Source organism: Gopherus evgoodei, chromosome 3, assembly GCF_007399415.2.
Source record: "Gopherus evgoodei ecotype Sinaloan lineage chromosome 3, rGopEvg1_v1.p, whole genome shotgun sequence".
Classification (NCBI taxonomy): domain Eukaryota; kingdom Metazoa; phylum Chordata; order Testudines; family Testudinidae; genus Gopherus; species Gopherus evgoodei.
In genome coordinates this window covers 65808142-65831508 of record NC_044324.1, presented here as the reverse complement: position 1 = coordinate 65831508, position 23367 = coordinate 65808142, and the positions used below count along the sequence as shown (strand labels likewise).

The 23367-nt window shown below is 45.4% G+C and overlaps 1 protein-coding gene across 1 annotated transcript in view; it reads left to right on the top strand.

Annotated features, from left to right (window-relative positions):
• The first annotated feature begins 452 nt into the window (after nt 1–452).
• The window catches only part of B3GAT2 (beta-1,3-glucuronyltransferase 2), a 41258-nt gene continuing 18343 nt past the window's right edge, over nt 453–23367 (top strand). Inside the window, exon 1 of the mRNA XM_030555692.1 lies at nt 453–974. Coding sequence (XP_030411552.1) covers nt 471–974 — 504 coding nt within the window. The 5' untranslated portion in view covers nt 453–470. The remainder of the gene's footprint in view (nt 975–23367) is intronic.

Here is a 23367-nt window from a genome sequence, read left to right as displayed (position 1 = left end):
GCACCCGGCGAGGAGCCTCCATCCCCGCGCCCCCTCCCAGCGGGGGGGCTCCGCGCCTCGCCACCACCAGCGCCGCGCACAGGACGGTCCGGCTGGCCCGAGGAGGGATGTGGCGAAAGGCGGCAAGGCGGCAGCCGCCGGCGTAGAGCGGCGAGGAGAGCAGGCAGCCCCCGGCAGGGCTGGCCGGGCGAAGAGGGGGAACCGCAGGCGCCCTGGGCACCGGATGGGCTCCCCCCCTGCCCCGGCGCCATGTGACTGACCCGCTCGGTGCAGCCCAGGGCAGAACGTCGGACTCGGTCCCCAGGACATTGACCTGCCCGCCCGGGGTGGCCAGCCCCCGTGGCCAGGCAGGGGGTGACCGGACCCGTGACCGCTGGGGCTACTCCCCTCCGCCCGGCTCCGATGGGGACGGGAGCCCGGGCGGCCGCCGCTGGTGCTGTGAGGGCGGCGCCCTGCTTGGCGGGGGCACCATGAAGTCCCTGCTCCTCAGCCGCTTCCTGCTGCTGCTGCCCTGGGGGCTCATCGTCCTCCTCCTGCTGGACACGGACAGCAGCCGGGCGCCGCTCGCGCCGCCCGCCCGGCCCCCGCAGCCGACAGCCCCCCGGCAGCCGCCGCTGCCCCCCATCTATGCCATCACCCCCACCTACAGCCGCCCGGTGCAGAAAGCCGAGCTCACCCGCCTGGCCAACACCTTCCGCCAGGTGGCGCGGCTGCATTGGGTCCTGGTGGAGGACGCGGCCCGGCGCAGCGAGCTGGTGAGCCGCTTCGTGGCGCGGGCCGGCCTGCCCTGCACCCACCTGCACATCCCCACCCCGCGCAGGTACAAGCGGCCCGGCCTGCCCCGCGCCACCGAGCAGCGCAACGCCGGCCTGGCCTGGCTCCGGCAGCGACACCAGCACCTGCCTCCGCCCCAGCCCGGGGTGCTCTTCTTCGCCGACGACGACAACACCTACAGCCTGGAGCTCTTCGAGGAGGTAGCGCTGGGGCCGGGAGGCGGGTGTTGGGCCCTGGGAACCCACTGACTGCCACCGCCACCTGCGTGCGCCTCCACGCACTCCAGCGCCTGGCACACCCTGCCCACAGGCATGCACCTGCACCCAGTCCAGAGCCTGGCTCCCGGACACTGCATACACTGGCTCCACCCAGTCCAGAGCCAAGCCGTGATACTCGCACCCCCTCCATGGAACTGTGCATAACCGGCCCCTTGCATGCACCTCCACCTAATCCAGAGTCAGCCCCCCCGAGGCATTTTAGCCAATCCAGAGCCCTCCACCCTGCTTGCATCTCCACCTGGTGACAGCCAGGCCCAGCGACTCCGCAGCACCCCAGACCTTACATATTCTTCTAACAGCCAATTAACATCCTGACCCCACATGCACTCCCCAACCTGCACACAGACACAGTTTTATGCACTGTGCATGCACTTTCACCAGATCTAGACCTTCAATACACCCAGACTCATCCAGTCTACCCAGTTTTAGGCACAGTGCATGGCTGCTCACCCCAAACTCATATGTAGACCTTTCCAAAATCAATACTCCAGCATTCTGCACACATCTTCCTCCAGACCCAACACTTCACATATTCCCTTCTCCCAAATTCATGCACTCCTCAAGCATTCAGAGTGCCATTACCTTAATCTTAATTCTGCCTTTCAGCAAGAGTTACCTTCTTTTTCCTTCCCACACCTAGAAGCAGTCACTATTTTCTCATTTTCTTGCTGACATATGCAGAGTTGGGGATTATATAATGACTTCACTGTGACTCTGTTAAAACTGGAATAAAAGAGACACCACTGTCTTTGATTTCTTCAGTTCTGGTTGTGTCTCTTTCTTTTGCCCTGGAGGGCAAACTCACACCATGAATCATAGTCCTTTATAATGTAACTTGCTATGAATTATTTTGCTTGGAGTTGCCCACTCTTTTTTGAAACCTGTCATTGTTAAAAGCAGAAAATCTTTTACATAATGGCTAAACATCTTTTCAGGAATCCCATTTGTAAGGGGATGTGTTTTGTCTTTATTCCAGCCACTTGGTGAAGTGCTTGCTCCCTTTCAGTGGGAGTTGGCAAGTGCACAGGGATGAGGTTATCCAGCTTTCTGATTTCCCACTGGCAGGAAGGAGGATGTTTAATAAGTGGACATAAAACAGCAGAAGAAAGATCATGTATCTTTGACAGATAAAAGAATAGGGGAGAGAAAAAGTAGTTTGGCAGGCAATGTGCAGGAGTTTTAAAGCATACTTCAGTGGTTAAAGGTATGAACCAATCAATGTATGATAGTATCCTGTATTTAGCTAGCAGTTCACATCCATGGGTGATTTACAATCAGTAGATGGAAACACACAATATACAAAGATGCCCAGCAAATAAAACGCCTAGAGGGAGTTGTTTTAGAAATGTTGATCAACACAATTGACTAGTGTTTAGATTTAAAATATATTTGCTTTCCTCTTCAATATGTTGACAGGTGCAAGTTCCTCATTTAGCAGAGCTATTCTAGTTCCTGTTCTAGCATGAGATGGAGCACAGAAGCTCCTAATTTGAGGACCTTCCACTGGAAATGTCATATTCTGTTTTTCTGGGTTATTGTCCTAAACCTCACTAGACCCCCATGCCTGTACTTAGCTCATCAGTGCAAAGGAATTATATGCCTTCATCTTGTTTTAATGATGTCACCTGGGTTCTCTTGGAATTCATTGCCAGTGTGGTTCATTCCACTGCAGGCTACAACCCAATCCAGAAAATATGCCCCTCTCCCAGTAGCAGCACAGGGTCAAATGTTGTCTGGACACAAATCCTTTCTATAAAGTACACAGGGAAGAGGAAATGCTAAATGAAGAAGTGACAGGGCGCACCAGTTGAGTAACTGTTAAGAGGAGATGGTCCAGAGTCAGCTTGAATCTTTATTTCCTAGTCCTTTGTTTCTAATTTCTGAGGAGGATGAAATTAAAGAAGTACAAATTAGCTCCCCAAAGTGCTGGCTGTGAATGCAGGAATGCAAAGGATGAATGAATGCGTAGGGTTAACCTTGAAGATTACAGGCACAACAGGCAATCCACGTTCAATTATTTCTCTTTGCTAACAGGAATGCCAGCCTCTTCACACATGCAGCTAAGCAATTCTAAGCCTCCTTTCAACATGGTTCAGTGCTAAGAAAGAAATGTTTGCTTTGAACAGTCCCATGTTCACAGGGAAACACATTTGTGAGTGAAGCTCTTGCTGTGAGATGCAATAGCAGAAAAAAACAAAACAGATCTACTTCAGGGAGAGGGAAAGATTTCAATCTTCATATATCTACCGAACAACCCCATTTCTGTTTTCCCTGCAACACGGATGGGCGCTCTGGAGGGGGAGGTGCTGCTGGAACACAGATAATCCCCTCCTCCCCATATTGATCTGAAGCTCTGTTCAAGCAACTAAAATCCTTTGCAAATAAGCCTTTGCAAATGCCACAAGCAGAGTGTGCCTTTCTGATGAGAAGGTGGACCACGTAGCCTTGTCTTCAATCAGGGCATTGGTCAGATTTCTATTTCTCATTGGAAAACCTTCACTATTTTCATGAGTTCTGACTTCACAAATTTAAAATAAATCTCCATCTCTCCTTTGGGAATTGATTGATTAAGAGTAAATTGTGCTCCTCCTTTCCAAGGATGGAGCGGCCAGCCTCAGAACACGTCACATGTGGCAGAAATCCTGTAGTAATTCCCTTCATAAAAGTGGCTTAATGAGATGTGAGAGGGAATTTGTTAATGCTTAATGCTGTTTCCCAGCCTTCCAGTTGCAATTCTTCTGAATAGTGGTTGCTGAATCCCTAATCCAAAAGGAAACTTGATTTAAGACCCCTATTGTAGATGGGGAAGGGATTGGTATGGACATGGGACTGGACGCCAGAAACTCCTGTATTCTAATCCTGCCTTGTGCGCGGACTGTCTGTGTGATTTTATTTGAACGTCACAATTACCGCCAGAAAGTGACTATGTAAAATGTCTATCTTATTAAGTAGATCTGCATGCCTGTTCTGAGTCCTAGCTGTTGACTTTAGTGACAAAAGTAGGGATGTTTTGGTAATGTGTTTTTCACTCTTGTTAGCACCAGAAAGACCAGAAAGTTCAAACTCCTAAGGGCTTCCAAAACCTCATAGGAGTGTCGCATCAGTGCACTTTACACTGGTAAAGGTTTGATTTGGTTTAGCTCCTTTGCTGCAAATTTCTCTAATATGCTTAAAAGAGAATGTGAGGCTCTTTAATGAAGCACCTCCCTGCAGCAGCTCTCTTAGGGTATGTCTACATCTACAATTTTGCAGCGCTGGTTGTTACAGCTGTATTAGTACAGCTGTATAGGGCCAGCGCTGCAGAGTGGCCACACTTACAGAAACCAGTGCTGCAAGTGGTGTTAGATGTGGCCACACTGCAGCGCTGTTGGGCGGCTTCAAGGGGGGTTCGGGGAACGCGAGAGCAAACCGGGGAAGGAGACCTGCTTCCCCGCGGTTTGCTCTCGCGTTCCCCGAACCCCCGAGCAAGCAGGTCTCCTTCCCCGCGGTTTGCTCTCGCGTTCCCCGAACCCCCCTGCAAACCGCGGGGAAGGAGACCTGCTTGCTCGGGGGTTCGGGGAACGCGAGCGCAAACCGGGGAAGGAGACCTGCTTGCACGGGGGTTCGGGGAACGCGAGAGCAAACCGCGGGGAAGCCGGTCTCCTTCCCTGGTTTGCTCTCGCGTTCCCCGAACCCCCGAGCAAGCAGGTCTCCTTCCCCACGGTTTGCAGGGGGGTTCGGGGAACGCGAGAGCAAACGGGGGAAGGAGACCTGCTTGCACGGGGGCTCGGGGAACGCGAGAGCAAACCGGGGAAGGAGACCTGCTTGCACGGGGGTTCGGGGAACGCGAGAGCAAACCGCGGGGAAGCAGGTCTCCTTCCCCGGTTTGCTCTCGCGTTCCCCGAACCCCCGAGCAAGCAGGTCTCCTTCCCCACGGTTTGCAGGGGGGTTCGGGGAACGCGAGAGCAAACCGGGGAAGGAGACCTGCTTGCACGGGGGTTCGGGGAACGCGAGAGCAAACCGGGGAAGGAGACCTGCTTGCACGGGGTTTGCTCTCGCGTTCCCCGAACCCCCCTGCAAACCGCGGGGAAGGAGACCCGCTTGGGGGGGGGGATTCGGAGAACACCGGAGCAAACCGCGGGGAAGGAGACCTGCTTGATTACCAGAGAGGCTTCCTCAGGTATGCTGGGATACCTGCTTATTCCACGGAGGTCAAGAAAAGCGCTGGTAAGTGTCTACACTTGATTACCAGCGCTGGATCACCAGCGCTGGATCCTCTACACCCGAGACAAAACGGGAGTACGGCCAGCGCTGCAAACAGGGAGTTGCAGCGCTGGTGATGCCCTGCAGATGTGTACACCTCCTAAGTTGCAGCGCTGTAACCCCCTCACCAGCGCTGCAACTTTGTGATGTAGACAAGCCCTTACAAATGAAGGTGTACAAGCCAGAAGGAATGTACTTTGTGAAATGGCAGGTTGTTTTTGTCAAGGTGTCAGTTTGAAAAATCTAGTTTCCATTTATAATGTGCTCATCATCACCATATTAGAAACGCACCAGGTTTATTTGATATGGAGAGATGTTAAATATTAGAGTTAGTAAGAAAACAGCAACAGTTTTCCTTTACAATTAAAAAATAAAATGTGGGTTTTTTATTATTAAATCTGGAAACAAATACTGACTAGCTGTAGTAAACTTGGAACCCCATTGGGGTCTTTGTACTGTGGCTTACACACTTCCCTGCCTCCCCTGGGTGGTGTGGAGCTTAATTTGTTAATAGCCAAAAATGTGCTCTCCTATTTCAATTAAATGAGGTTGCTCCAAGCATGTTTTAACTATAATTTCTGAAGTGGTGCTAAGGATGGTTTTGGCCTTAGCTACCCCTGCAGCTCAACTTTCTTCCCCATTTGTTCCTGTACATTCTTTGTCAGGAATGAGTATTTTTAACAACTTAGAAGAGGCTTCTGTGAGAGGAGCAGTTAGCTTGGTGTTTGGAGTGCTAAGTGATATTATGACAATAACTGAGAAATTGTTCTCTGGAATAAATGGAAGTCCGACCTTTAGTTGCTCACAATTCTTTTCACTTTAGGATGTGACCTAGAAATTTAGGTCTACACATTCTCTTTAGTCCAGACAGCTGTGTCAATATTTTATCTATTTATTTTCATAGCCTAGAGACCTAGAAGTTGATTGATTCTCTACCTCAGATGTGGACCCCACATCTACAGACTCATCTTCATCAAAAACAATTCCCTCCCCCTCCAACTCTGGAAATGTGTTTAATAATTTGATCAGGCAAGATACCCAACAAGAAATCAATTTTCATAGCAAAGCCAGTGGAATGACTAATGCCCAACTAACATTTATTTCATGAATTTTACTGAGATTTCAACATGTCAGTGTGACCTCTCTTTCTTTCTTTTCTTGTAGGCTGTTTTGACTGAGGCAGTTACACTTTTTCTATTGCATTTAGTTTACAAGATGCCTGGATACAAGTAATTATAATAAAGTGACTAATACTTTGATTTCCAGTGGTACACTTTTAAATTTCTAGACAAAAATCTTATTTAAGACTGAGACTATCTGATCCTGTAATTCTGCCCCTATAGAATGTTAGATTAATCTATCAAAAACAACAGTTTTGAGGTTCCAACTCCAACCTCTACTTTAACTTTTCATATCTTTCCCTGCCCATCTTGTATATACCACTAAACCAGAGATTCACTTACTCTGCCCTTTCTGTATTTAAATAATGGGTCATATGATATTACTTTAAAAACCTATGTATGTTAAATTTACACAAGCAGATTGGGTGTCCACCATCAATTCAGCTAATCTCCTGCTTCTTACACAGACGTACCTGTCGATGAAGGCTTCAATAGGAGGTTGACCTGCTGAAAGGATACGGGAAAGGGTTTGATGTATGTAGAATCAAATATGCCAACTCAAGATATGCAGTGTAGTTGTAGCCATGTCAGTCCTAGGATATTAGAGAGACAAGAATGGGCAAGGTAATATCTTTTATTGGACTGTCTCTCTCACCAACAGAAGTTCGTACAATAAAAGATATTACCTCACTCACAGTGTTCTCTCTAATTTTTCCCATCCATTTGTGGAATTAATTTTGTTATGTGCACCAATATGGAGGTGATGTGTCACATATTGGTGCACATAACAAAATTAATATGGTGGGAGGTGGGGCTGAGGAGTTCGGAGTGTGGGAGTGGGCTCAGGGCTGGGGCAGAGGGTTGGGGTGTGTGGAGGAGTGAGGGCTCCAGCTGTGAGGGTGGGCTCTGGGGTGGGGCCAGGGATGAGGGGTTTGGGATGCAAGAGGGTGCTCTGAGACTAGGGCTGGGAGAGAGAACTCCTCCCACCCCAGCTCTTTCTCCCCGCAGCAGCGCTTGGGTTGGGGGGCAGAGGTGCCTCTCCCCACTGCAGCAGGGATGGGTGTCTCTCCCCCAGCCACAGCAGGTCCAGGCTGGGGCTGAGTTGGGGCTGGGGAGGGGAGGGGTGCCCTGGCCGGTCCTGGCTGGGGCTGGGTTTGGGCCACCCCCTTCACCGGCTGCGGCAGGTCTGGGGCTAAGTTGGGACGGGGGGAGGGGTGCTCACAGAGAATAATTGGTGAGTGCTGCTCAGCAGCACTCACCAGCAGCCAAGCTTCCCCCACTCTCCTGGTGCCTCTCACCTGCTAGCACCCTACTGGCTGCCTCCTCCTCCTCCCTCCCAGCGTCTCCCGCAAACAGCTGTTTTGCGGTGTGTAGGAAGCTCTGGGAGGGAGAGGAACGGGTGGGGATGGGGTGTGCTTGGGGGAGGAGGTGGGGACTTGGGTGGAGGGGTAGGTGGAGCACCCCTGGCTAGAGAGGAAGTCAGTGCCTATGGGCGCCCCTCCTCTGGCCGTGGCAGGTCCTGGCTGAGTGGGTTCCCTGAACGCCTGCACAGTGCTAAATAGGCAGCTGCATGGCCATGCAGCTTACAGGGAACTTAGCTCACCCACCTTGTCAACTCAAGATATTGTGAAATAACTGATTTTAATAACTGCCTTTCTCTATACTGGGATGTCTTCCACCTTTGTCTTTTGTGGTTATTCTAACCATTCATTTGTTCCCAGACTATACAACTTTGTTAATTTGCAATAAAGGATGAAAGAATTTATCACTTCATCCAAAAACTGTTAAGACTTCAGTAATAGTTGGTAATGTTTTCAAAATATTCTCAAGCTTTCTCTAGGAAGTTCTAAGTTAACATTTTAGATTATAAACTAACAAAGCAACACACCATAAAAACCATTTGACAGTTAACAACTGCCTAGCTAGTTATCTGAACTGCCCCCATGGTCATCTTGAGACCTGCCAGACTTAGACATTGGATCCATCCTTTCGCACAGGTTTATTAAGAATAAGAGTAAGGTATTAAATATTTTATGGTCGCTAATAGGAATGACCTGTTTGATGTCTGGGTTTGTGGTAGTCATCAGGATGGCACTATGAAGCAGAGTTAAGGTTGGTTGCGTGACCCAAACTTTGTATTTTACCAAAAAAGGTGGGGGACAGGTGTGTGTGTGTGTGGGGGGGCACTTTGGTAGCCATGCAGGAAATCTGGTCGATTTTTGTAAGGCATGTACAGAATGATCTCATTCCTTTCTAGAAAGCCTTCTACGCCCATATGTGGCTTCCTTGTCCCTATTTCTGTTATGTCCCATGTAGCTTTTGCTCTTTTGGGCAGGATTTACCTGCACCAAAGTGGTTCACATGCAGAACCTTATCCCATCAGGAGCATCTGTGCCTGGACCATGTGTGCTTTGCAAAGCCCCTGTCATGCCATGTACATTTTGCAAAGAACCTGCTAAGTTACCTATACTTTACCAAGTCTCTGTCAAAATAATGCATGTATCAAATTGATGTATTATCAAATTTATGTATGTATTTTGTATATTTAAAAAGATACACGTGTTTAGTGCACCTGAATGAGTAAATATAATATGCAGTACATGTATCTATAAAGATGCTTGTGTCATACATGGTGCATGTTATTTTTAAATGGATAAGAACGGCCATACTGGGTCAGACCAAAGGTCCATCAAGCCCAGTATCCTGTCCTCTGACAGTGGCCAAAGGGAATGAACAGACAGGTTAGCACCAAGTGATCCATGCCCTGTCACCCAATCCCAGCTTCTGGCAAACAGGCTAGGGACACCATTCCTGCCTAATAGCCATTGATGGACCTATCCTCCATGAATCTATCTAGCTCCCTTTTGAACCCCGTTATAGTATTGGCCTTCACAACACCCTTTGGCAAGGAGTTCCAGAGGTTGACAGTGTGAAAAATACTTTCTTGTGTGTGTTTTAAACCTGCTACCTATTAATTTCATTTTGTGGCCCCTTATTCTTGTATTATGAAAAGGAGTAAATAATACTGCCTTATTTACTTTCTCTATACCACTCATAATTTTATAGATCTCTATCATATCCCCCCTTAGTCACCTCTTTTCCAAGCTCAAGAGTTCCAGTCTTATTAATCTCTTCTCATACGGAAGCCGTTCTATACCCCTAATCATTTTGTGGCCCTTTTCTGAACCTTTTTCAATTCCAGTATATCTTTTTTGAAATGGAGTGACCACATCTGCATGCAGTTTTCAAGGTGTGGGTGTATCATGGATTTATGTAAAGGCCGTATGATATTTTCTGTCTTATCATCTATCCCTTTCTTGATGATTCCCAACATTCTGTTTGCTTTTTTGACTGCCGCTGCACATTGAGTGAATGTTTTCAGAGAATTATCCACAGTGACTACAAGATCTTTCTTGAGTGGTAACTATAGCTAATTTAAACCACATTTCTGTAGGTTATCATTATTTATATCTATATGGGTGATAACACCCTTAAACTGATCCATAATTCATGCATGCATCACCAGCCTCAAACATACTACTAGCATCTCTGCTTTTTAGGGACTAAGGCCCTGATCCAATGCCCATGGAAATCAGTGGGAGCCTTTCCATTGACTTAAATGGATGCTGGATTTAGGCTGTATTTGAGCAGTTACTTTGAAGTTTTGAAGATGTTTAGTCAAAAAATGTTTGGAAATCTTCTGAAAGGGAATTAAGAGTATATTTCCATGCCTCCGTATCTCTGAAACTGCTTATATGATTTGCTCCCAGTTTACCAAAAAGTTTTACCCTGAATTTTCAGATTAGACAGGTTTTATGTCTGGTGTAGTGGAAGCTAGTTCAACTGTAGCTCTGGAAGGACTAGTGCGCCTTCCACTACATGTTTAATGTAATCTGTTATTAACCGGCACAGGACAGTTGTTAGTGACTTCAGTAGTGGTGAAAAATGGATTCCTATGTAATTGGGTATTGATAAAATGACAGCCAAATGGATTTTTAAAAAAAAAAGTCATTAGTAGACAATCAGTATTTTTTAAATGTGACTGGTATTATGAAATCTTTGAATCTACAGAACTAGTTGGAAAAAAACAGATTTTTGCTCAGCTTCCTAGTTTTGGGGAACAGTATTCAGCAGCCTAGACAGAATGAAATATTAGCCATCTGTCACTGATTTTTTTTCTTCATATTAAAAAAACCTTATAATAGGAGATATACCTATCTCCCAGAACTAGAAGGGATCTCGAGTCCAGCCCTCTGCCTTCACTAGCAGGGCCAAGTACTGATTTTTGCCACAGATCTCTAAGTGGCCCCCTCAAGGATTGAGCTCAAAACCCTGGATTTAGCAGGCCAATGCTCAAACCACTGAGCTATCCCTCCTTACCTTAAGAAACAATCTAAATATGAACCAGTAGTGCATTAAATATTTGTCTAATGTGTAGATGAATTTGATACACTGATACATAAATGCATACTGATAAGGTTAGTCAAGTAGTGCCTCTTCTAAATAGTTCAGAATAAACATAAGTTGCTAGAAAAAAAGCTAGAGTAACTTAAAGGAGAGAAACTAGATACCTGTATCAAATCCTTTTTTTTTTTTTCTTCCCCCGTTATGTAAAGATTAGGGACCCTGTCTCGCAAGATGCTGGGCATCCTCGAGATGCTTAGCATCCGTAGCTCCAGCTCTTTGGGACCAAATCTTGTTATCTTGCATGTCTATAGTGAAATCCAGACCATTACTACTAATAATAATTGAGGATGACCAGCAGCTCTTAAGAGGCACTTGTTATTCTTCAGGATTAGGACCTACCAGAACAACAAAATGAGGGAAGAGAAAGAGGATCTATTAAGTAAGAGTGAGATAATAAACTCCAATAGTAGATATTTGCAGGGGTAGAAAATCTATGAAATTCAAAGATTGAGTGCCTTCCTCCACATTTTGCTATATTGATTATCAAAATATAAGCTGCTGTTTCAGAAGGTTTCTAGTCCTAATTGTAAAGCTAGTTCTAGTGCATGACTGCTGTACTGAATTTAGAGCAAGACTCCAAATTACAAATATAATACATTATCATCATACCTTGCACTTAATATAAGGCCTTGTTTACACAAGAAAATGATACTGATGTGTTCATCAGTTTAGAACCTAAAGTTAAATTAGTGCAGCTACTCCTTTTGGTTCAAGAGTGTCATATCAAGTTAGCTTGAGTCAGTAAGGTTTGACTTTGGCTAAATCAATATAATGCATTTTTAAACTGAAATAAGTCTGTCCACATGAGGGCTGTGCTTTGCTTTCACGAAATTGGTTTTTAAAGTGTTTCTAAACACTTAGAGCATGGATTTGTCAAGAACAAATTGACAGTCTGATAGCTTTCTTTGACAGGGTAATAAGCCTTGTGGATGTGGGTTGTGGGGGAGTGGTAGATATGCTATATCTTGTCTTTAGTAGGTCTTCTTGTACTGTCTCCTATGACCTAATAAACAAACTAGGGAAATACAACCTAGCTGGAGCTATGATAAGGTGGGTACATAACTGTTTGGAAAAGGGTTCCCAGAGAGTAGTGGTTCACAGTCAAGCTGGAAGGGCATATCAAGTGATCAGTTCTGGGTATGGTTCTGTTCAATATTTTCATCAGTGATTTAGATAATGGCATAGAGAGTACACTTAAAAATTTTGGGGACAATACCAAGTGGGCCAGGCTGCAAGTGCTTTGGAGGATATGATTAAAATTCAAAATGATCTGGACAAACTGGAGAAATAGTCTGACGTAAATAAGATGAAATTCAATAAGGACAAATGCAAAGTACACCACTTAGCAAGGAACAATCAGTTGCACACATACAAAATGGGAAATGACTGGCTAGGAAAGAGTACTGGGGAAGGAATGTGGGGGGTCATAGTGGACCACAAACTAAATATGAACCAACAGTGTAACACTTGCCAAAAAAGAACATCATTCTGGGATGTATTAGCAGGAGTGTTTGTATGCAAAACATCAGACGTAATTCTTCTGCTCTACTCCACACTGATTAGGCCTCAACTCAAGTATTGTGTCCAGTTCTGGGCACCACATTTCAGGAAAGATGTGCACAAATTGGAGCAAATCCAGAGAAGAGCAATGAAAGTGATTAAAGATCTAGAAAACATGACCTATGAGGGAAGATTGAAAAAATTGGGTTTGTTTAGTCTGGAAAGGAGAAGACTGAGTTCTCATAACAGTTTTCAAGTACATAAAAGGTTGGTACAAGGAGGAGGAAGAAAAATTGTTCTTCTTAACCTCTGAGGATAGGACAAGAAGCAATGGGCTTAAATTGTAGCAAGGGAGGTTTAGGTTGGACATTAGGAAAAAGTTCCTAACTGTCAGGGTGGTTAAGCACTGGAATAAATTGCCTAGGGAGGTTCTGGAATCTCCATCATTGGAGGTTTTTAAGAGCAGGTTAGACAAACACCAGTCAGGAATGATCTAGATCAGGGATTGGCAACCTTTGGCCTGTGGCCCACCAGGGTAAGCCCCCCGGCAGGTCGGGCTGATTTGTTTACCTGCCATGTCCACAGGTTCGGCTGATTGTGGCTTCCACTGGCTGCAGCTGGCCGCTCCTGGCCAATGGGGGCTGTGGGAAGTGGCGTGGGATGTGCCGAGGGATGTGCTGGCCCCCGCTTCCCACAGCCCCCATTGGCCTGGAGCAGCGAGCCGCGGCCAGTGGGAGCCACAATTGGCCGAACCTGCAGATATGGCAAGTAAACAAACCAGCCCAGCCCGCATGGGGCTTACCCTGGTGGGCCACAGGCCAAAGGTTGCCGATCCCTGATCTAGATAATACTTAGTCCTGCCCAGAGTGCAGGACTAGATGACGTCTCAGGATTCCTTCCAGTCCTATGATTCTATGATTGTAGGCCTGTTATATTAGTCCCATTTTACACCCGAGGAAACTGAGACACACAATTATCCTGGGCCGAATTCTGTTTCCAATCACAACTGTGCAATCCTCTGGACTTGTAGGGGTTGCATAGCATGACTCAGGCCACAATTTGACCTTAAATGATTTGCCTGTGGTCACATAAGAATTGTGCGTCAGAGCTGATGGTCAGGAGATCTGCATTCTAAGGTCCATGCTTCTACTGTAAACCATCTTTCCTCTTTTATAGAGATACAATGGTAAATGTTGAAGAGACGGAGTTCTAAATCCAACTTCTAGCAAAATAAATTGGAGTTGTTTGTATAAGTCTGCTGGTGTCCCACTGGTATTGTATGGTAAGTCCAGGCAATAATTTATAGGTGGGCACTAGCATTGCATCAGAATGGAAATTACATGGGAACTGAAACAATAGAAAACTGAGAAGTGGGAAAAAATGCTACACTGCTGCATTTTCTGGAGACTTTGAGTCCTAAATGGGGAGGCAGTGAAAATGTTCAGCAAATTGTTACAGTCTGGAAGCCTTTTATTCATGGTAGAAATGGTGACTAGACTCCACCCTCTTCATCTTTTACTTCCAGTTCATAGACTATCAGGGTTGGAAGGGACCTCAGGAGGTCAGCTAGTCCAAAGCAGGACCAATCCCCAGGCAGATTTTTGCCCTGATCCCTAAATAGCCCTCTCAAGGATTGAACTCACAACCCTGGGTTTAGCAGGCCAATGCTCAAACCACCAAGCTACCCCTCCCTGGTTCTCTGGTTTTTTTCCCCTTTTCCAACCGATTTGACCCTTTCCCTATCATTCCTGCACTTCCTGTGTCTTAATCTTCTTAGGTGACTAATGAAGTGCTATTTTTGGCAAGATCCTGCATGTGAGAGCAAATCATCATTGTTCTCTCTCTGCTTTTGTTTTTTGCATTCTCTCAGCTCTTGGCTTTCAGTGCTTCCTTCCCCCAATATCTGATTCCCCATTTCTCTCTAATCAGTTATCCTCATCGTCCTCCATCACTGATGCTCTGTCCCTCCCAGTTTTACTTTCCCCTTGTTTAAATATTTTACTCCTTCTCCCACCCAGGCTGTTCGTTCTTCTTCTGGCCTTACCCATTCGTTTCCTCATTCTCATTCCCCTAACCCTGTCCCTTTTGAAAAAGATTGCCAGATTATGGTCGCCAACCCTCCAGGATTGTCCTGGAGTCTCCAGGAATTAAAGATTAATCTTTAATTAAAGATAATGTCGTGATGAAACCTCCAGGAACTCCTCCAACTAAAGTTGGGAACCCTATGCCACATATATACTGTGGCTTCAAGTTTTGATTATTCATATAACAGATGTGCTGCTGTCCATTAAAAATATAGTTAGAGAAGCAGTGCAGGACTCTTGTGGTGCAAACTATGGGATTACATTGGTATCTGATAGTCTAATATCTTTAAATTACTCTCTCTGTGTCCTAACACTTGTTAGGGTCAAGCAGAATAGAAAACAAAATGAAATGTCTGATACAAATTGACCTATTAATCCGTATGACTTTTCCTACCTTGGTACATGAACAATATTCACAACACATTAATATGTAGTAATACTGTTATTAGAGGCTTATGAGACATTTTGCCACTTCTACCTTCAAATATATCCTGAGGCTGTAAAACACTCTACAGTTAGCATTAACACAGCCTTAGATACATTCTTTCACTTTGCGCTAAGGGATTTTTATGTCCTTGGCAGACACTTAGATTTGTAGAGTGACCGAGTATACAGGAAAGAGAACAAAGAAGTGAGAATACAACATAAGGGTGAAATGTAGCGTTCTGGAAATATCTGGTTTCTTTTTCCTCTTTAGGTATTTAGTTAAGCTGTATACACTTAACACCTTCACAGGGTTAATGAGTGCCTGAGTGTGTAAGAGGTGAAGCTTAATGAGCCACCCAGTTCTGCTCCTCTGAGGTCAAGGTACTTCTCATTTACACTGGGATAAAGGCTTGTCTACATGAGAAAGCTATACCAATATAAGATAAGATGTGAATTTACATGATCTCCATGTGTCAACACTATTATTCTGGTATAAGAGGATCTTTTTTTTTATTTAGCTTATGTCACTTTGGAAAGGATTTAAACTAACAGGGGAAAGTCACCCTTATTCTTTTAAGGGTATGTCTACACTATGGGATTATTCCAATTTTACATAAACCGGTTTTGTAAAACAGATTGTATAAAGTCGAGTGCACACAGCCACACTAAGCACATTCATTCAGTGGCGTGGTCCATGTACCAAGGCTAGCGTCGATTTTTCTGGAGTGTTGCACTGTGGGTAGCTATCCCGTCGCTATCCCATAGTTCCCACAGTCTACCCTGCCCATTGGAATTCTGGGTTGAGACCCCAATGCATGATGGTGCAGAAACAGTGTCGCAGGTGATTCTGGGTAAATGTCGTCACTCAATCCTTCCTCCATGAAAGCAACGGCAGACAATCATTTTGTGTCCTTTTTCCCCTGGATTGCCCTGGCAGATGCCATAGCATGGTAACCATGCAGCCTGTTTTGCCTTTTCTCACTGTCACCATATGTGTACTGGATGCTGCTGACAGAGGCGATACTGCAGAGCTACACAGCAGCATTCATTTGTCTTTGAAAGGTAGCAGAGATGGTTACTATCCCTATTGCACTGTCTGCCATTGTAAACTGGCGATGAGATGATGGTTATCAATCATTTTGTACTGTTTGCAATTGGAAATTGGCGATGATGGTTATCAATCATTTTGTGCCATCTGCTGCTGTCATGGGTGCTCCTGGCTGGCCTCGCTGAGGTCGGCCAGGGGCGCATGGACAAAAATGGGAATGACTCCCCGGGTCATTCCCTTCTTTATGTTTTGTCTAAAAATAGAATCAATCCTGCCTAGAATATGGGGCAAGTCTACTAGAGAGCCAGAGAGCACAGCTGCTCTGGGTCAGAGCCCGCAGAAATGATGAGCTGCATGACATTCTAGAAGGTTCTTCTTCGAGTGATTGCTCACATCCATTCCAGTTAGGTGTGCGCGCCGCGCGTGCACGTTCGTCGGAAACTTTTTACCCTAGCAACTCCAGTGGGCCGGCAGGTCGCCCCCTGGAGTGGCGCCGCCATGGCGCCCAATATATAACAGTGTATATATATATATATATATATATATATATATATATATATATATATATATATATAATAACATTAACATAATATATAACAATATATATAACAATATATAAAGAACAACAGTTACAAAGGTGAGTAACCGTCTTTTCCCCTGCAACAACCCCACCCGTTGCTTCCCTCCTTCCCCAACCCTCCTGGGCTATGGTTGCAATGTCCCCTCATTTGTGTGATGAAGTAATAAAGAATGCAGGAATAAGAAACACTGACTTTTTAGTGAGATAAAATGAGGGGGAGGATGAGGACGGTTACCAGCCGTTCTGTGCCATCTGCCGGGAATGATCGGGAGTCATTCTCATTTTTACCCAGGCGTCCCCGGCCAACCTCACCGAGGCCAGCCAGGAGCACTCACGGGATGATAACAGTTTTCCACCATTTTGTACCATCTGCCATCAGGAAAGGAAGGGGAGGGGATGCTGCTGTTCAGCACCGCGTCTACCAGCAGCATGCAGTAGACATATGGTGACACTGAAAAATGTCAAGAAACGATTTTTTTCCCTTTTCTTTCATGGTGACTGGGGGGGGGGGGTTGTTAAATTGACGAGATATACCCTGAACCACCCTGGACAATGTTTTTGACCCTACAGGCACTGGTCTTTTTAGCAAGATTAAAATGAGGGGGAGGAAGCCTCCAGCTGCTATGATAGTCCAGGCAGGACATTAAAGGGTGAAGGGGAGAGGAGCACAGCCTCCTGCTGCTATGATAGTCCAAGGAGTACAGAATCTTTTCTTTAGACACTAAAGGGGTGGGGGGGCTGATGGAGCTCAGGCTCCAGCTATGGTGAGGACGGTTACCAGCCGTTCTGGCCAAGAATGCAAATGCTTTTCGGAGACTGTGGGGACTGTGCGATAGCTGCAGTCCTCAGTCCCCCCTCCCTCCTTCCATGAGCGTCCATTTGATTCTTTGGCTTTCCGTTACGCTTGTCACGCAGCACTGTGCTGAGTCCCTGCTGTGGCCTCTGTCTATCATAGCCTGGAGATTTTTTCAAATGCTTTGTCATTTTGTCTTCTGTAACAGAGCTCTGATAGAACAGATTTGTCTCCCCATACAGCGATCAGATCCAGTATCTCCCGTACGGTCCATGCTGGAGTTTTTTTTGGATTTGGGACTGCGTGGCCACCCATGCTGATCAGAGCTCCACGCTAGGCAAACAGGAAATGAAATTCAAAAGTTCACGGGGCTTTTCCTGTCTACCTGGCCAGTGCATCCGAATTCAGATCGCTTTCCAGAGCGGTCACAATGATGTACTGTGGGATACCGCCCGGAGGCCAATACCGTCGATTTGTGGCCACACTAACCCTAATCCCACATGGCAATACCGATTTCTGTGCTACTCCTCTTGTCGGGGAGGAGTACAGAACCCGGTTTAAAGAGCCCTTTATATCGATATAAAGGGCCTCGTTGTGTGGACGGGTGCAGGGTTAAATCGGTTTAACGCTGCTAAATTCGGTTTAAACACGTAGTGTAGACCGGGCCTATGAGTATCTGCACTGGGGTTTATACTGGTATAGTTATATTGGTTTAACTACACCAGTTAACTATACTGGTAAAGCTTTCCTGTGTAGGCATGGTCTAGGAGAGGGCAGGATATATGCACATTTTGTGAAGTTAGATCCAGTATGTATACATGTTACAATGTATATATTTTTACAAAGTGCTCAAGAAATAGGTGTAATGTTGAAACCACAGCTACCAAAACACTTCATGTTTTGCAGTCCTGAAGTAGTCCCAGTGACTTTTATGCACTAACTATTTAAAAGAAGACAGTAATTAATGTTGTTAACTTTCTATTTCACCACACAGAGCAGTAAAAGACCAGGGAAAAATGACAGCAAATAAAAGGGCCTTAAACAGGAAAAATAGTTAAAAGAAAACCAATGAACCATGTTGGATCTCAGATGCTAGACAAATAAAAGTGTCTTACAAAGGATTAAAAAAAAGGTTTAGTGTCCATTTTGAAAAGCTTTTTTTTTTTTTTTTTTTTTTTTTAAATATGTAGAAAGAAGACCTGAAAGATAAGGCTTTCTTATTTTTATTCTACTAGTATTTTCACCTTTGGAAATATAAGCAATGTCAGTCTGGTTTTGCTGAAGGAGGAGCTCTTGGGAGCCTAGAGGAAGGGTATTATGAGCTCTGCGGAGTGTGGGGTACTGAATCTTTAACAACAGCTTTCTTTCTCTAGAATGTCCTGTGGATACTGAAGTTAAAAAGCTGTTAGTAAAAATAAACAAAAGCAAATTTTAAAGGTCTGGGAAAAAAAGTAATTATAAGGGGAAGGGATTTTAAGACCTTTAAACATGTACAGGTTTCACTAAATCAATATAAAAATCAATCTTGCTAAACCAGTGCAAACCCCTATTGTAGATTCACTTAAATGAGGTTACATTGGGATTGACTTAAACTCACCGTGTAGGGTTGTACCAGTTTAACATGGCTGATTTTTAACTTGATTTCATTAGACTGGTGAATTTTTCTAGGACAGACAATGTCTTAGGTAATCTCTGGTGATGCCACAATGTACATAGTTTTCCAATAACAATAGAATCTTCCAGGATAGACAAGACCTACATTTCTAGGGTGAAATCTGGTTTCAATGGACTTAATGCTAGAACTCCTACCTCTGATGTCAAATATGATTGGAATAAGTGTTAAAATTAATGGTTATAACCTATTTAGGAAGGATAGAGTGCCATTTCCCATATCCTTTCCCCCTCTTAGTTCCAAAAGTAGTTTTACCTGTTTAAGTCACTGATAACTTGGAAGAAAATGGTCTTGAATGCTTATGGAATAATATCCTAACATATAATGAACAAGATAGACACCAATTAATATCCTGTTACAAACCACCAAATCACTTGAGAGAACAGGTTCCTTACACACCTGTCTATAATGTGTAGGGAAAAAAAGCCATGTGATCATGGGCGACTTCAACTTGAGTGACACATGCTGGAGGTCCCATGTTGGGAGTACCAAAACATCCTTGGAATTTCTAAATATTATACATGACTGTTTCCTAACTCTAAAAGCGTTGTCTCCAGCACAGGGAAGTTCTATATTAGACCCTATCTTAATAGATAAACAGGAACTGATCACAGAGCTAACGTTTAATGATAATCTCAGAACAAATGATCATGATTTGATGACATTTTATAATGTACACACAGAAGAAAGTCTAGACAGTGATACATAGATGTGGTACTTTAAAAGGGCAAATTATATAAAGTTGAAGACAACTCTGAGCCAGAGCAATTGGGAGAAAGAATTTAATCAGAAAAATGTGAATGATAATTGGGAATTGTTTAAGAACACTTACTAGATGCCCCGAAATTCACAACCAAGGAAGAAGGCCTCATTGTTTAGAGGGAAAGTGAGGTCAGCTATAAAAATACAAAAGAAAGGGAAAATTGATAGTATTGAATATAAAACAGAAGTGAGGAATTGTAGAAAATTGGTAAGGGAAGCAAATGTACTCAAGGAGAAATCTATGGCCAGCAGAGTTAGACAAAGAACAAGTTTTTTTTTTTAATATATTTTTTTGGAGGGAGGGGGGGAAGAATCCCAACAATGTTATTGGTCTATTGCTAGATGGAAATGGTAAAATTATAGATAATGCAGAAGAGGCAAAAGTGTTCAATAAGTATTTCTGTTTTATATTTTGGAAAAAAACAGATGATGTAATTATATCATATAATAACACTTTTTTCCATTTCAATAGTATCTTATGAGGATGTTAAACTGCAGCTGTTAAAGTTAGATGTTTTTAAGTCAGCAGGTTTGGATAACCTGCATCCAAGAGTTTTAAAAGCGCTGGCCGAGCAGGTCACTGGACTATTAATATTGATTTCTTTAATTATATTTCCATCCTTGATTTCTTTAATAATAATGCCAATCAACACGGGTTTATGGGAAATAGATCCCGTCAAACTAACTTGATTTTTTTTAATGAGATTAAAAGCTTGGTCAATAAAGGTCATAGTGTTGACATAATATACGTAGACTTTTACAAGGTATATGACTTGGTACTGCATGACATTTTGATTAAAAAAAGAAAGATATCAAATTAACACGTCAGCCATTAGACAGATTAAAAGCTAGCTTACTAGCTAATTACAAAATGTAATTGTAAATGGGGAATCTTTGAATGGATGTGTTTCTACTAGGATCCCGCAGGGATTAGTTCTTGTCCCTACACTTTTTAACATTTTTATTAATGACCAGGAAGAAAACAAATTAATCACTGATAAAATTTGCACATGACACAAAAATTGGGGGAGTGGTAAATGATGAAAAGGACAGGTCACTGATACAGAGCCATCTGAATTGCTTGGTAAGATGGGCGCAAGCAACAGTATGCATTTTAATATGGCTAAATGTATATATACATCCAGGGACAAAGAATATAGGCCATATTTACAGGATGGGGGACTCAGTCTTGGGAAGCAGTGACTCTGAAAAAGTTTTGGGAGTCCTGGTAGATAATCATCTTAACATGAGCTCCCAGTGTGACGCTGTGGCCAAGAGGGCTAATGTGATGCTGGGAAGCATAAACAGGGGAATCTCAAGTATGAGCAGAGAGGTTATTTTACCTTTGTACTTGACACTAGCATGACCACTGCTGGAATAGAGTTCTGGTGTCCACAGTTCGAGAATGTTGATAAATTGGAGGGGATTCAGAGAAGAGCTACTAGAATGATTATGAGAGGATTAGAAAAATACCTTTTAGTGATAGAGACTGAGCTCCTTGAATCTTTAACTTAACTCCTTTGTTAAGGAGGGGTCTTGATTACAGTCTATAAGTACCTGTATGGTGGGCAGATATTTAATAATGGGCTTTTCAGCCTAGCAGAGAAAGGTCTAACACAATCCAATGGCTGAAAATTGAAGCTGGACAAATTCAGACTGGAAGATAAAGTGTACATTTTTTAACTGTGGGAGTAATTAACCATTCAAACAACTTACTGAGGTTTGTGGTGGATTCTCCATCCCTGACAATTTTTAAATAAAGATTGGATGTTCGTCTCAAAGATATGCTCTAGGAATTATTTTTGGGAAACTCTATGGCCTGTGTTTTATGGGAGGTCAGACTAGATCAGGCCTGCACAACTCGTAAAGCGGCGAGGGCCACATTACTCCAAAGAAAACAGCTGAGGGCCGAAACCCCCTAACCCCGCGGAAACACTCTGCCCCAGCACCACCCAGCCCTGCAGAAACAAACCCTCCTTTCCCAGTACCGCCCCACCAAAACAGCTGTGGGCCAAAAAGGAAGGTTGGGGGTGGGTGGGAGGTGATACTTGATTTTAAATCAACCAGGGGCTCCCAGCTGAAGAGCTGGCTGGGAATCCCTCAGGGTCAAATTAAAGGGCCCAGGGCTCCGGCGGCTGCGAGAACCCAGAGCTTTGTGGGGCTGGGGCAGGGATTTAAAGGGCCCAGAGCTCCTGCTGCTGAGGGGAGCCCGAGCCCTTTAAATCCCAGCCCCAGCCCATCCGCTGGAGCCGCCGCTGGGATTCAAAAGGCTCTGGGCTGCCCATGGCGGCGGGGAGCCCTGAGCCCTTTAAATCCCAGCCACGGCCAAGAATCTCTGGGGGCAGCTGTGGGGAGTCCAGAGCCTTTGAATCCCATCCTCAGCTGGCAGGGCCGGCTTTACGAAGTGCGGGGCCCAATTCGAACATTTTCGGCAGGGCCCTGGCAGGAATGACTGAAAGAAAAACAAATGTAAAAAAAAAGCCTTTCATTTCTTAGCAACCGGTTCCCTATAAAAAGTTCTGCCACAGTATGTATTTTTTGTACCAATAGGGTTACCATACGTCCCTATTTTCCTCCTGGATGTCGATTTAAGATCCAAAAAGCCTGACATGTCCGGGAAAGTACAGATGTATGTTAACCCTACCTAAAGTTCTTTTTTAAAAAGATGTGTCTGAACTAGAAATGCGCTCCGCCACTCCCTGAGGGTGTGCTAGGGTGCACGTGTGGGTCCCAGCTGCTCCCTGCCCACCTCATTGAAGCAGGTGTGCAGGGTTACTTCCCTGGGAACTACAGGGCACCAGTGGACATGGGGCTGGGTGGAGGTGGGGGAGAGGTGGCTGGAGGTAGAGTCTGGCTGCAGGCTGGGCAAGGGGTGTGGGGCAGGCTGGAGACGGTGTGTGGGATGGGCTGGCCGGCTTCAGGCAGGGCCACAGGGGGCGGGTGCGGCATGGGTTGGCAGGGCTGGAGAAAAAGGAGTGCAGGACTGGCTGGCTTCAGGCAGGGGGGTGCGGCAGGGGTTGGCTGGAGACAGGGAAGGGGGTGCAGGGCTGGCTGGAGACAGAGGTTGGTGCAGGGCTTGAAGGTAAGGCAGGGGGTGAGGGGCTGGCTGGAGACGGGATGGCTGTGGGCAGCGGGTACAGTGCTGGCTGCAGACAGGAACTGGTGCAGGCAGGGCAGGAGGTGCGGCAGGGGTTGGCTGCGGGCAACTGGTGCAGGTACAGGGGGTACAGCCCATCCTGTATGGTGAGTGCCCCCTCCTCCTGCCTCCCCCACTAGGGTAGCAGTAGCAGCCCGTGGCTCAGGAGCTATTTAAAGGGCCTGGGGCTCCCCTGCTTCCACTGCCCCAGCCCTGTAAATAGCTGCAGGAGCCCTGGGGAAGTGGTGGGGCTCCAGGGGCTATTTAAAGGACCAGGGCAGCAAATGCATCTGGGGACCCTCCCCCTCCACTACCCCAGGGCTCTGGGGGCTATTTAAAGAGCCCGCGGCTCCCCTGCTTCTACCGCCCCAGCCCTGTAAATAGCCGAGAGAGCCCTGGGGAAGTGATGTGGCTTCAGCGACTATTTAAGGACCAGGGCAGCAGAGGCAGCTGGAGCCCCGGCCCTTTAAATAGCCCCGAGAGC